This window comes from Hevea brasiliensis, chromosome 8 (genome assembly GCF_030052815.1).
Source record: "Hevea brasiliensis isolate MT/VB/25A 57/8 chromosome 8, ASM3005281v1, whole genome shotgun sequence".
Lineage (NCBI taxonomy): Eukaryota > Viridiplantae > Streptophyta > Magnoliopsida > Malpighiales > Euphorbiaceae > Hevea > Hevea brasiliensis.
In genome coordinates, this window is record NC_079500.1 from 45,456,839 (window position 1) to 45,472,575 (window position 15,737).

At 37.4% G+C, this 15,737-nt stretch overlaps 1 protein-coding gene across 2 annotated transcripts in view; it reads left to right on the forward strand.

Annotated features, from left to right (window-relative positions):
• The window catches only part of LOC110660536 (glucomannan 4-beta-mannosyltransferase 9), a 32,054-nt gene that overhangs the window by 9,766 nt on the left and 6,551 nt on the right, over positions 1–15,737 (forward strand). Inside the window, exon 9 of one of the 2 annotated variants that reach the window (XM_058151557.1) lies at positions 8,930–9,263. The exons of the other annotated variant lie outside the window; for it this stretch is intronic. Coding sequence (XP_058007540.1) covers positions 8,930–8,951 — 22 coding nt within the window. The 3' untranslated portion in view covers positions 8,952–9,263. Of the gene's footprint in view, positions 1–8,929; positions 9,264–15,737 lie in introns of those variants that run through there. 2 annotated transcript variants of the gene reach the window in all.

A 15,737-nucleotide genomic window follows, 5' to 3' on the forward strand; every position in this document is an offset into this window, starting at 1 on the left:
CCTGGTAGCAATTCCGTACATTTTACTGTTCCGGTGACCAGTGTCGATCTGGACATCTAGAATGTCCGGAAAAATATTTAAACATAAGTGAGGGACCATAATCAATTCAAATATTAATAATAAAAATTTAATAAAAATTTTAGAAATAAAATACAACCAAATTAAACGAGCCGATGCCCTAGCGAGGGGTAACCAGAGGGAAGTTGCGGTTCTCGCAACGAGGAGCCCTAGACCTGGGGGAAAAATTATAAAATAATTTTTGGGACTCCAGAGAAGGGTCATTGAGGTTCCTATGGCATTACAATGCCAAGAAAATATTTAGGAAAATTTTTCAATCGGTACAACCAATTTTGACCCGTTAAGCCAAACGGAGGGCATTTTGGTCATTTCGCCTTCAGAGGTGATTTTTGGCCGACTTATCCAGTTAAGTAAATAATTAATATGACATAAAATATGAATAAACATTACCAAAAATTAAATTGAAATTGAGTAGTGATGAAAAGAAAAGAAAAATCCATAAAAATGCCAAATATGACATCATTATGATGTCATTTGAAAGTCTCCACCAATTATAATTAAACAACCATATTATTAACTAATAAAAGAGACTAAATGAAGACCAAATTAACCAAAAATACAGCAGCCACCTCCTTCAAACCAGCCAAAACGTAGAGAGAGAGAAGATAGGGTTTCCACCATAGCCATTCTTTGCAAGCTTTCATTCTCATGCTTCCTCACCATATTTCCTCAAGACCCCAACACTAAAATGAATCCTTGGACCTAGAGGAAGTGTTTGGCAGCCAAGAGAGTACAAGAAAAGTGAAGATTAAACTTGGGCAAAAAGTGCCACTTAGAGGTTAGTGCATTAGATACCTAAAACTCTTTATTTTCATGATTAGTAACTTGAATTGAGTAAGAATTTGTAACTAAAATGAGCAATAATTATGTGTATACATACCATAAATTTCGGCTACCCTATTGAAGGAACAATAATGGAGTGTTTTGATGGACTTAAAGTGGATTAGAGATTATGTTTAAACCATATATGCATGTGGATAGTGAATGAGATAGTTAATTCAAGCTGTTTTGAAAACTCATATGGAAATTAGGGTTTTGAGAAGTGAAAATTTGACTTGGCTTAGGAAATTGTTAGAGAACCTTTTAATGGTCAATTAGTGACCATTTGAGGTAAGTTGACCACAATTTGGACTGAAATATAGCATGGCAGAGTGTGTAGGCTGCCTAAGGACAGCAGCAGAGTGACTGAAATTTCAGTCCATTTGGACTGCCATATCTTTGGCTGTGTTGGTCCAATTGGTGTTTGGCCAATTGGACATGAAACTAGTCTTACAATGGCACATTTTTTCTGAAGAAACCATGTCCAAAAGACCAAAGCAAGAGGACCAAAAGTTGGCCCCAATCCGGATCCCCGCATAAAGACTGCGAAATGACCAAATGAACGAGAATCGTTCATTTGGCCATAACTCACTTTAGATTTGGTCAATTGACCTGAAATGTTTACAGCAACAAGTTAAGACATAGACAAACAACTTTCATGAAGAAACCTACCCCAAATTATGGCCAGAACCTATTCAAATATGCAGTCACAATCACTGTTCATGTTACTGTAGATATGGTAATTTCTACAGAATGGAAATCTGGCCAGCTGTAGTTTTTGGACCATAGTGTAGGGCCACAGTCGAGGTGACACTAACGAAGATCTGTTTATCTTTCTTATTTTGAATAGGATATGGATCCTTCATCTTAGAGAGCCGTTGAGGAGGAAGTGGAGAGTCATGCTCCACCTGCAGCAATGAGACCGGGGCATGAGAGAATGCGCTCACTTGACTCAAGCGAGCATGCTCAGCCTCCACAGGCCATGTTCCAACAAATGGCCGACTTCTTCAGACAAATGGCCGGGGTAATGCCAGCACCACCACCACCACCACCAGCTTCACAGCAGAAATCACACCTAGAAAGGCTAAGGAAGTTTGGAGCTGTGGACTTCTATGGCAAGAGAGAAGATGACTCATTGCGGTAGAGAATTGGTTGAATGCAGGCAGAGTACTAAAACAACTCCACTGCACTCCAGAGCAAAACCTGGAAGCTGCCATCTCTTTACTGCAAGATGATGCATATGAGTGGTGGGACACCGTGTCCAGTGAAGTGCAGATAGAAGCTGTAACTTGGGACTTCTTTCTTTCAGAATTTAAGAAGAAATATGTGGGTACTATATATCTGGAAGAGAGAAGAAGAGAGTTTATTAACCTGAGGCAGAGACAGCTGTCAGTGGCCGAATATGAGAAGGAGTTTGTTCGATTAAGCCGTTATGGAAGGGAGATAGTCCCTAATGAAGCTGAAAGGTGCAAGAGATTTGAAGAGGGACTAAATGACAACATCAAGATCCAGCTCACTGCCTTGGGAATCACAGAATTTACCAAGTTAGTGGAAGCTGCAATAAAGGTGGAAAAAGTAAGAATCAATGAGCAGACCAGAAAGGATAGACAGTAGAAGAGGGGCCCGGGTCAGTCTAGTTCAGCTCCTGCATTTGGGAAGAAGTTCAAGGGTCCTCCTGCACAGAGTTCACCACCCACGTGGTCGTGGTCGGCCTCGGGGCCTGTGCCACAGTTCACCCCTAGGAGAGGTCAGTCCACACCATCAGTGGGCAGCTCTCCAGGGATGGGGTTCAGGGGACCAGCCCCAGCATCTTCTGCATGTCCACACTGCCTGAAGTGGCATAAGGGGGAGTGTTGGAGAGTAACTGGTGCCTGCTTGAGGTGTGGGTCAACAGAGCATCAGCTGAGGAACTGTTCACGCATAACTACTGCAGCTGCTCCAACACAAGCAGAAAGACCTGCTCCTGCACCACAGAGAGGTAGAAAATCCGCGATCTCGACGCATGGGACCATCACAGAGGCCTGCATCTGAGCCAGCAGAGAGGCCAGATAATAGACCACCTGCCAGAAATTATGCCCTGAGAGCTCAGGAGGAGCAAGATGCCCCGGACGTCATCAGGGGTACGTTCTCCCTCTACAATACACCTGTGCATGCATTGGTGGATCCAGGATCCACTCACTCATACATCTGCATCAACCTACCCGTAGAAAGGGGGATACTAATAGGGGAGAGTGACCATGACATTCTGGCCACTAATCCATTGGGCCACAGTGTAGTGGTGAACAAAGTATACAAGGGTTGCCCGTTAAGGATTCAGGGGTATGAATTCTTGGCAGACTTGATTGAGTTGCCCTTCCATGAGTTTGACGTGATTTTGGGAATGGACTGGTTGTCACGTCATCAGGCAATAGTTGATTGCAAATTGAAGAGAATTTCTCTAAAAACTTCAGAGGCTAATGAGATCACGGTTGTGGGGGAAAGGACAGATTTCCTGTCCAATGTCATCTCAGCCATAGTTGCAAGAAGAATGATGAGAAAAGGCTGTGAAGCCTACCTAGCACATGTGGTGGATACTAGGCAGGCTAAGCCAAACCTGAGTAATATACCCACAGTAAGAGACTTCCCAGAGGTATTTCCTGAAGAATTGCCTGGTTTGCCACCAGAAAGGGAAGTCGAATTTGCTATTGAGACACCGTACAAAGACCAATATTATTGCTCCTTATAGGATGGCACCCATGCATTGAAGGAGTTGAAAACTTCGCTGCAAGAGTTGCTTGATAAGGGGTTTATACGCCCAAAGGTGTCACAATGGGGAGCTCCGGTCTGTTTGTGAAAAAGAAGGATGGGACTTTGAGGCTATGCATTGATTAATGGCGCTTGAATAAAGTGACAAAGTGAAGAACAAATATCCGTTGCCTAGAATTGATGATCTGCTTGATCACCAAGGGAGCAGGAGTATTTTCTAAGATTGATCTCGCATCGTGGTATCATCGATTGAGGGTGAAGGATGTAGATGTGCCCAAGATCGCATTCAGACCCGTATGGGCATTATGAGTTTACGGTGATGCCCTTTGGCCTAACAAATGCACCAGCGCATTCATGGACCTTATGAACCGTATCTTCCATCCATACTTAGATCGGTTCGTAGTGGTCTTTATTGATGATATTCGTGTATTCCAAGACCGATGAAGAACATGATGAGCATTTGAAGATTGTTCTCAGAAACCCCGAGAGAGAAGAAGTCAGTATGCTAAGTTGTCCAAGTGTGACTTCGGTTAAATGAGATTGCATTTCTTGGACACATAGTGTCACCGATGGGATTAGGTGGATCCCAAGAAAATAGAAGCGATGATGGAATGGAAGCCTCCCAGAATACAACGAGGTCGAAGCTTCTTGGGGCCACCGGGTATTACGTAAGATTTGTGAAGGGATTTTCTTTAATAGCCGCTCCAATGACCAAGTTGTTACACAAGAATGTCGATTTGACTGGAATGACAAGTGTCGCACCAGCTTTGAGAAGTTGAAGGCTATGTTGACAGAGGCACCAGTGTTAACACAGCCAGTGTCAGGAAAGGACTTCGTGGTCTATAGTGATGCTTCTCATAATGGGTTAGGGTGTGTATTGATGCAAAAGGGGAAGGTGGTCGCTTATGCTTCCAGACAGCTAAGGCCACATGAACAGAACTACCCTACCCATGATCTAGAGCTTGCAGCAATTATCTTCGATCAAGATATGGAGGCATTACTTGTATGGTGAAAAGTGCTACATTTACATAGACCACAAAAGCACAAATACTTGCAACCCGGAAGGAGCTCAACCTTAGACAGAGGCGATGGATTGAGTTCTGAAGGACTATGACTGTAATTGGCTACCATCACGGGAAGGCAAATGTAGTTCTTGATGCTTTGAGCAGAAAATCCATGACACCTTGAGATCATTGAATGCCCGTCTATCTTTGATTCGAGATGGAGCTATTTTGGCCGAGTTGCAAGTGAGGCCAAACTCACAAGCAGATTGTAGATGGGCAAAAGGCACATGAAAAGTTAATGGCGAGTATGAGCAAGATCTCGAGGGAAAAGCAATCGATTATGGGGTGAAAGCAGATGGGTGCTCAGACTACAAAAAAGACTGTGTACGGATGATGGGGAATTGAAGACCAAGATTCTAAAAGAGGCACACACCGGTGTATATGCTATGCACCGTGAAGTACAAAGATGTATCATGATCCAAGCTTGATTGGTGGCCTGGTATGAAGAGGGACATAGCTGACTATGTAACTAAATGCTTGACATGTCAGCAAGTCAAGGCAGAACATCAAGTTCCATCAGGTTTGCTACAGCCTATACGCATACCTGAATGGAAATGGGATCGGGTCACCATGGATTTTGTAAGTGGTCTACCTCTCACCCAGAAGAAACATGATGCAGCATGGGTAATAGTTGATAGATTGACAAAGTCAGCACACTTTCTGCCAGTTAGGACTGACTACTCACTAGAGAGGTTAGCAGAATTGTATATCAGTGAGATAGTTAGACTGCATGGAATTCCACTTTCCATCATATCTGATCGAGATTCAAGGTTTACATCGAGATTCTGGAAGAAGTTACATGAGTCCTTGGGTACACAACTCCATTTCAGCACAGCTTTCCATCCTCAGACGGATGGGCAATCAGAAAGAGTAATCCAGGTAAACAATTGAAACTAATGAAATTGATACAAATATTGAATTAAAATGATAACAATAACGTAAAATATATGTTAGGTCCTTGAGGATATGCTGAGGAGTTGTGTCATTGAGTTTGAGGGAAGTTGGGACAGATACCTCCCACTGGCAGAATTTGCATATAACAATAGCTACCAGGCTAGCATTCAAATGGCCCCATATGAAGCACTGTATGGAAGAAAATGTAGAACTCAGCAGTCTTTGGACTGAATTGGGCGAAGATAAACTAGTAGGCTGCACTGGTGAAACAGATCGAGGACAAAGTAAAATTGATCAAAGCTAATCAAGGTTGCCTCGATGCATGTAAATCTTATGCCGACCTGAAGAGAAAAGAAATAGAATATGTGATTGGCGACAAAGTGTTCCTCAAGGTGTCACCGTGGAAGAATGTATTGAGGTTTGGAAGAAAAGGTAAGTTAAGCCCTAGGTTCATTGGCCCATATGAAGTCATTGAATGTGTGGGTCCAGTAGCTTATAGGCTAGCTTTACCACCAGAGCTGGACAAGATCCACAATGTGTTCCACGTGTCCATGCTCAGAAGATACCGCTCAGATCCTTCACATGTCATCTCCAGGGAAGAAATTGAAATACAACCGGATTTGACATATGAAGAAGAACCTCTACGAATCCTAGCTCGGGAAGTGAAAGAGTTGAGGAACAAGCAGATTCCACTGGTGAAAGTGCTTTGGAGGCACCACAACACCGAGGAGGCAACTTGGGAAAGTGAAGAGACGATGAGGCAACAGTTCCCTCAACTGTTTGCATCAGGTAAATTTCGAGGACGAAATTTAAATTAGAGGGGAAGAGTTGTAACACCCTCCCGGTAGCAATTCCGTACATTATACTGTTCCGGTGACCAGTGTCGATCCGGACAGCTAGAATGTCTGGAAAAATATTTAAACTTAAGTTAGGGACCATAATCAATTCAAATATTAATAAGAAAAATTTAATAAAAATTTTAGAAATAAAATACAACCAAATTAAACGAGCCGGTGCCCTAGCGAGGGGTAACCAGAGGGAAGTTGCGGTTCTCGCAACGAGGAGCCCTAGACCCGGGGGAAAAATTATAAAATAATTTTTGGGACTCCAGAGAAGGGTCATTGAGGTTCCTATGGCATTAGAATGCCAAGAAAATATTTAGGAAAATTTTTCAATCGGTACAGCCAATTTTGACCCGTTAAGTCAAACGGAGGGCATTTTGGTCATTTCGCCTTCAGAGGTGATTTTTGGCCGACTTATCCAGTTAAGTAAATAATTAATATGACATAAAATATGAAGAAACATTACTAAAAATTAAATTGAAATTGAGTAGTGATGAAAAGAAAAGAAAAATCCATAAAAATGCCAAATATGACATCATTATGATGTCATTTGAAAGTCTCCACCAATTATAATTAAACAACCATATTATTAACTAATAAAAGAGACTAAATGAAGACAAAATTAACCAAAAATACAGCAGCCACCTCCTTCAAACTAGCCAAAAGGTAGAGAGAGAGAAGATAGGGTTTCCACCATAGCCATTCTTTGCAAGCTTTCATTCTCATGCTTCCTCACCATATTTCCTCAAGACCCCAACACTAAAATGAATCCTTGGACCTAGAGGAAGTGTTTGGCAGCCAAGAGAGTACAAGAAAAGTGAAGATTAAACTTGGGGAAAAAGTGCCACTTAGAGGTTAGTGCATTAGATACCTAAAACTCTTTATTTTCATGATTAGTAACTTGAATTGAGTAAGAATTTATAACTAAAATGAACAATAATTATGTGTATACATACCATAAATTTCGGCTACCCTATTGAAGGAACAATAATGGAGTGTTTTGATGGACTTAAAGTGGATTAGAGATTATGTTTAAACCATATATGCATGTGGATAGTGAATGAGATAGTTAATTCAAGCATGTTGTGAAAACTCATATGGAAATTAGGGTTTTGAGAAGTGAAAATTTGACTTGGCTTAGGAAATTGTTAGAGAACCTTTTAATGGTCAATTAGTGACCATTTGAGGTAAGTTGACCACAATTTGGACTGAAATATAGCATGGCAAAGTGAGTGTGTAGGCTGCCTAAGGACAAGGCAGAGTGATCAAATTTCAGTCCACTTGGACTGCCATATCTTTGGCTGTGTTGGTCCAATTGGTGTTTGGCCAATTGGACATGAAACTAGGCTTACAATGGCACATTTTTGCTGAAGAAACCATGCCCAAAAGACCAAAGCAAGAGGACCAAAAGTTGGCCCCAACTGATCCCCGCACAAGACTGCAGAATGACCAAATGAACAGTAACTGTTCATTTGGCCATAACTCACTTTAGATTTGGTCAATTGACCTGAAATTTTTACAGCAATAAGACATAGACAAACAACTTTCATGAAGAAACCTACCCCAAATTATGGCCAGAACCTATTCAAATATGCAGTCACAGTCACTGTTCATGTTATTGTAGATATGGTAATTTCTGCAGAATGGAAATCCGGCCAGCTGTAGTTTTTGGACCATATCTGGAGCTGCAAAACTCCAAATGGAGTGATTCAAAAAAAGGAAATTCAACTAGACAAAATAAGGAACAACTTTTATGTTTACCAATTCCTCAAATTTCCACTGTAACAGTTCCTAATGGAACAGTAAAGTTATGGTACAAAATCTGAAAAATCTGCTCCTTTGGTTTAATACTTAGAAATGGTATTAACGCTTAATGCCAATAAGTTTTAAATATAAAATGTGGTATGTTGGGAGTGCCAAAGTCAATGTACATATTTTCTATCCAAAAGTCAACATTTTTGTTGACCAATGAGGTGAATAGTAACACCAAAACATGAAATTTACAAATTGAAGAATTTAAAAGTTTCAAATGCCCTAGTATATCTAACAAGATTGGTTTGGATAGTTTGGCATGCCAATAGGATTCAGTTAGCAGTACTGCACATGGCAATATGCCATTCTGTGATTTTATGGCTTTTAGCCATTCTGACCTTGCATTGAGACTTGGCCTTGTGCCTGGTATTATTTACAGCTTGTTAGCTGTTCTATTGCACACTGGGAGATGCATATGTGACCGATGGTGTGACGGCCCGAGGTACTCGATACCCAGTGCCAGTTTTCCCGTTTATCCAGTCCAATCGTCTAGTGTAGGTTACTTGGGCAACCAAATGAATAAAAGTGGGCAAAGTTAATGAAATAATAGATATACCAATACCAAATAAAGAAATCATACACATTCTATACATACTTACTTTCAGCTATTTTCTTTTATTATATTATTGCACCACTAAGCATTATTGCTTAGTGCGTTACTTTTGCCACGCGTAGGTACTGGAGATACAGATCGTGAGCCCAGTAGACCGCAGACTGGGTGAGTTCATCCTGCAGCTCTGCACAGTGTCCGTGTCACCTCACTACCTGCAGTGCATTGGTAGGGCACTAGGTGTCATTTTGTCATTTGGTAACTAAATTTTTATTTTCTCATATGTATTTGGATCTATGTAATGCATTTTGATGTTCATGTAAATAATGAAAGTTATGGTCATGAATGCAAAATTTGAGCATTTATTTGTTGTTTGTATATGAGTATTCTGAGAAATGGATGTTTGAGAAATGAAAAGGTTGTTGAGACCTGAAATTGAAAAATTGTTGAGATTTTGGATATTGGAGTTTGGGAATGATTGAATGTGAATATTGGAAGTGTTTTTTTTCAGGTTTCGAAGAACTGTTTTCTCCATTTTTAGCCGGTACTCTGCCCGATTTTCTTTAAAATTTTCGGAACCTCAAATAAATAATACTTTTGATAAATGGCTAAAATAAATTATATTTCATAAATTATATTCACAAGCATGGTATAAATTATTTAAGGTATATTAGAATGTGCCGGTACACCGTGTGGCATTACTTACTCGGGTATACTGTACACGGGTAAGGGGTGTCACAAATAAAGTCTTCTTCATCTTCCCTAAGTTGCTGCCCCACCTCTCCCTTAACACCACCATTACCACACCTCCATGAAAGCTTGCTCCAAGTTTTAAATCCCCCATTAAACCCTAATTTCTTCCCTAATCACTTCATAAAACCTTATTTTCTTCCTTTGAGAAAGAGATTTAGCAAGAAAGAAAGAAGAAAAGAGAAGAAAAATTGAAGATTGAATATCAAAGTTGAGGTAAGCTATTTACTTTGGAATTTTGAGTTTAATACATATGTTTATGATTGAATGAACTTAGAAATAAGCTTAAAATGAAATGAAGACAAGTGTTATGGGACAAAGTTGAATTTTGGCCAACTAGGGTTTGATATATGTATGCATGGACTTGGTGAATTTAAAGGTGTATGTGAGCTTATTGGTGTTGAATGCTTATGATTAAATGTCTTGAATTAGTTAAATGCAATGAATTAGTGTGGTTAGGCTTTGACACCTAGGGTTTAGAGGCAAAAATTTGGAGAAATGGTGAAATGATGTATATGATCTTGTTTGAAGTGAAAAATGGTCATTTGTGACCAAATGAAGTGTGTTGGAAGTGTTGGAGTTAAGGTTAAATTCGGATTCAATGTGGTCATGCTGCTGGCAGCAGGACCAAGGTCACTTTGAGGGACCAAATATGAAAATTTACAAGTCCAATTGGTATGATACCAATTGGGAATGAAAATAGACACTAAATGATACAATTTTCTTTCATGAACCATACCCAAAAAGTGACCAAAACCTAGTGAATAAATTGACCCAATCCGGAAAATCTCAGTCTATCCGGTACAAAATGACCAAATGAACAGTGTTTGTTCATTTGGCCATAACTTGAGCTAGGCAGGTCTAAATGACCTGAAATTTTACCAGTGGATAGTTGAGATATAGATCTAAAACTTTCATGAAGAATATAAACCTAAATTATGCCATTAACCAAGTCATTTGGCCACCCAAATTCGGTGACCTAAAACTGCCAGAACCAAAATTTGAGAATTATAGTTTGTTGAATGAAATTGTATAAATGAAATGTAAATTTTCTTATACATTTAAGGATTTATTGCATGGTTTTGAGAATCGTAAATTTTAAGTTTGATGTGTTGCCAACCTTGAACATGAATTTATGATGATTAAATATATTGATGATTTGTAAATACTTTGTAAATAGAAATTGTTTTGAATATGATTTGAAACCACAGTTGACATGGCAAAATTTGTTGTGAATTCTCATTAGCTTGTCTAGTGAGATATCTCCTCCACTAGATGGGGCGAGTTCCTTCCTCTCTAGCTTGCCAGTTGGAGAAGAATTTGAATGAGTACTCATATATACTAGCTAGTCTTTATTTCTCCCTTTTAGCCTCGGTTATTAGGAGAGTGTGAAATGTCGTGGTGTACAACATGGCATCTATTTGAATTTTGGGTCATGGGTTCAACTGTGTGAATTGTTGACAATACCCTTTAAATTATGCATAATTTGATAAATTGTGATTGAAATAAATAGTTTGTTAGTGATTCAAAATATTTTTGTATTGTTTTAGAATTTAAAAGAAATGTAAATAAATAGTTACTATTTGATCAAAACGTTATTCAAATGAATAAGTTGCATGAATTAAAATATTGATTTTTGAATGTCATGGATTTTGAAGAATTTAGAAATCTTAAATTTTTATTCATTATGAATTGTTAAGAATAATTTTTATTAAGTTTTAAATTATTAGTTTGTGCACCACTGAGTTCACCACTCAGCGATAGCTTTGTATGCTGTCGCAGGAGAAAGAAAATATATAGAGCAGCTGAGTGAGGTTACTAAAGGACACGGACAGATTATCCTTGGGTATATCATAGGTATACCCTTGTACATTAGCTTTTGATGTAATTCTGTAATTATATGTATGAAATTTACTCTGAGCAGTTGTACCAACTCTTTTGTAATATATATATTTAGATTGTAATCAAATACAAATTATTGTAATATTATATTGAGATTTTATGTATTTATAAAGTTTGCACTACTAAATTTCTAATACTCCCACGAATATAAATATTTATTTTGTTATCTTAATGAGATATTTCAATGTTTGATTTAATTTAAACTGTGTATTGAATTGCTTGTGTTGATTTGTGAAATGAGGATGGTTTGAATTTTGAGACTTGAGAAATTGGTTGAGATAGATTGTGAAATTTGAAGAAGTTGTTGAGAAAAATATTGAGAGTGTCTTTATTTTCAGGTTTTGAAGAACTATTTTCTTAAAATACAGACGACACTCTGCCGAAATTTTTGTAAAAATTGCGGAGATTTTTAAATATCTAAAAAAATTTGATTTATGTTTGGACTTTAAATAAAGATTTTTAATATTTGAGAAAATTTTACCCACCAATTTAAAAATGAACGAAAATCGTTTCAAATCCCTTGTAGTATATTTAATGGGTTACCGGTAGGCGAAGTACGGTAATTCATTAGGTGTACTATGGGAGCATGTTACATCTTACGAGGAGTAGGTTGTGACATGTTTTAGTGGTATCAGAGCTAGTTTTTAAAGTAAATTTTGAACTGTGAATTTGAAATATTTTTCGATAAGTACAACTGCTTGAATGTTTGATACATATAGTACATTTCCATCATAAAAAAGAGCTAACGGGGTGAAAACTCTTTGTGTTAGTTGTACAGGAAATAGAAGAAAAAATCTTGTGAATAGATATGAACAAGGGGGATAAAACGGTAGAGTAGTCTGATACAGCTAACGTACAAGGAGAGGCCCCAGTTTCGCAGAGTGTTGGAGGTCCAACTGCACCAATCCCTCTTATACAAATTACTGCACAAACGGCCCAGTAGATGGCCACGTTCTTTCAGCAAATGGTTGATAATCTGTCAGCCCAGGCTCAAGCACAAACCCAACCCTCTCAAGAGCAGCATGAAAAAGAGAAAAGTGGGAAACTTATTGGTCAAAGTTCAGGTAGTAATTTGGGAAAGAGAAAAGATTTTGAGGGACCCCGAGCTCCTAAGTATGACAGAGGTCAATCTTCAGGGCAGAAACAATCACGAACCATTCGTCAAAGTACCTGAAGTTCCTACTCAATCTGTATCTGTGACGTTTGTGGAAAATTTCATGGGGGTATTTGCCATAGGGTCACTACAGCCTGCTTCAATTGTGGTGGAATTGGACATTTCGCCCGAGATTGTACTAGTGCACGTCGATTTATGCCACATACTACACTAGAGGAATCAGTTCAAGATTCTGATTTTAGAGGCTCACTAATAGTCAGTAGGGGCAGAGGCAGAAGTAGAGACAGCACTTCAGGTAATCCTCACACAATGGACCAACCCAAGCAGAGGAATACACTAGAAAGAGGGAATGCCATGCATCGAGGGGAAGAAGCAGAGACTTCAGATGTAGTTGCCAGTCTGTTCTTAACTTGTGAAAGGAATAATTATGTACTATTTGATTCTAGCTCTACTTATTTATATGCTAATGTAAAATTATATGTTCTACTGTTATTCCCTTGCATGGAGATAAATTTTAATGTGTTAGTAATTAGTCTTTTAGGATAAGAATTGCGATAATAAGCATGATTGGAATTAATTTTTGAAAAGTTTCTAGTGAGAGACATCTCCTAGACTATGATAAATTATAAAGTTAATTTGTAAGCTTAATTAGGTAAGGCAAGAGGACCAAAAAGTAAGTTATAGCAATATATCTGCCCTAGATGGAAGTAAAGGTATTACTGTTGATAGATGTCAGTAAGTACCATAATCAAAATAAGTTTAAGATATTAGTGGATTTGAAAGAAATAAGACATAGGGAAGTTTGATTTATTGGGATATATCGTAGTAACTATGCAATATTCTTGATGTTTGTGCTGTAAGCTACAGATTACAGTACTGACTTGAGATTTATTGTGTAGAGCTACCTACTACCCAATAGTATATAAGGATAAGAATAGTTATAAATGACTTTCACTCTGGTACAAATATACCAGAATATAGTTTTATTACTAGAACTGAGTTTGAAAATCCTAATTCGGGATTCAAAACTCTATAATTAGAATATCAAAAGATCATGGTTGCAAGGTAGTGAGAGTTAAAGACTCCATTACCCTAGCATGAATTACAATACATCAAGAATTGTTATAAGACTAGAGATTTTAGCATGGTAAAAATTTAAAAATAACACCTATAGGGCTAAGTCATCCAGTCTCCAATATGGGGTTATAGTTGTTTTGATATTGCAATGGATCTTTTGCTCAAAGTTTAGTAAGGAATAATATTCTATTTGTGTAGTAGTGAGACACAAAATATAATTTTGTTCCCCTGGAAGAGACAGGATGCTATGGATGACAATTATAACTTATAAAACAGTTAAGAAATGATGTTCTACTGAGAACAGTAATTTGATAGGAACTATATGCTCAGGTTTTCTTTAGGAAGAGCACAATTTTATTGTGCGGATCATAAGGATTAGATTAGAATTAAAGTGAAACTTTTGAATAGCATGGGAAACAAGAGAGTCTGGTAGACTCCCTTCTTAAGATTAAAGAATTGTTTATGGTTAAAAAAAAGGGTAATGATCGCAAACCAGTAGAAAAATAAGCTATAAAATATTGGTAGATAAAAGAGTTGTGGAAGTAAAAATTAGAATAGTTGGTGCAAATGTAATAAAGAAACGTTATGAATATTAGTTAAAGTGTTGACTAGAATGGTCAGAGGACCAAATCAAAGTAATATCGAAGTATAGTGGATTTATTAGGGATGATAAGAGGTGTTAAATTACGACTCAACAGTCAAGTTAAGGAAGAAGATAAGATTGAGGAATAAAATAATTAAAGTTAAGTTGTGGAAGAAAAAAAAATGAGTCTACAAAGGAAAATAATGGCTAAAACAACAGCAAGAAAAGACTAAAATATTCTAAACTAAACTGAAGGTTGCATTAAATGATCAAGAGATTTGATAAGAAAAGAGTAAAACTAAGTTCCTACCCATAGGATCGTATGAGGTCCTAGAAAGAGTGGATCCATTAGCACACAGATTTGCTTACCTCTAAAATTGAAATGAATTTGAATCTAACTTATGATAGAGGCTCATAAGAAACTTGGCACACGAGGTGAGCAATCGATGCGAAAATAGTATTGGTGAAATTGTTGTGGAACCATCATTCGTGTAACACCCCTCACCCGTCTACAGTGTAGCCGAGCAAGGCGTGCTACAATCGGTGCAGAAGCACCCTAATTTATCTTACTTTATTTTTTTTTAATTTTGAATTCGTTAAATTTGACATCAATTATTTTTTTCGACGGAGAAACTAGCGGAGTTTCTCCTATTTTATTATCATTTGACATATTTCAATATTCACCTGTTTGAAATTCAATAATATTTCCAAAATAAAATCTTATCCATGCTAATCATAATTATCTCATATTTCAAATCTCATCCATACATTTCAATTTCATAATCATTTCCATACATTTCCATTCATACTCAATTCATATGTAAACATTCTCAAATTTCATGAGCAAAATTTTCAAATTTCCTTAATTTACATAATTTACAAAATAATTACAAAATTTCATAATTTACATGATATACAAATTAATTACAATTTGCTAATTTATATTACAATATAAGAAATAAATAACATACACAATACATGATATGCTTAAGGTTGAGCCCTATCTACATGCATTGCTGAGGAGGTGACAACCTTGAACGCTCTGCAGATCAAAACTCCAAAATCTCTGTTTAGTATTCGCTGGGCTTTAACTTCAGTACCTGCGCGAGGAAACAATTCCATCGCGCTAAGCATTGCTGGTTAGTGGTGCAATAATATAACAAGGAAATAATATACAAATAAAGATAGAAATAAAACATCATTCAAATAATTAAGATCTATTTATACTTCACATGCGGTTTCTAAAATTTAATATGTTTTATCCTAATTTAGTATTCTTTGGAAGCGTTTATTTCGCCAATGTACAGTAATAATGTACAAGAAAAAAAAATGATCTGAAAATAATAAATTTATGCTTATATTATTATATAAGTCTCATTTGCAATATTTATTTATTTTATTATTTTCTTTGCTAATCTTTTAGCATTTTCCCAATACTTGCTAGGTTGTCTCAGATTATCTCATAATAAGTAAATTTTAATATCTGTCCAGTTCATTTCGATTCTTT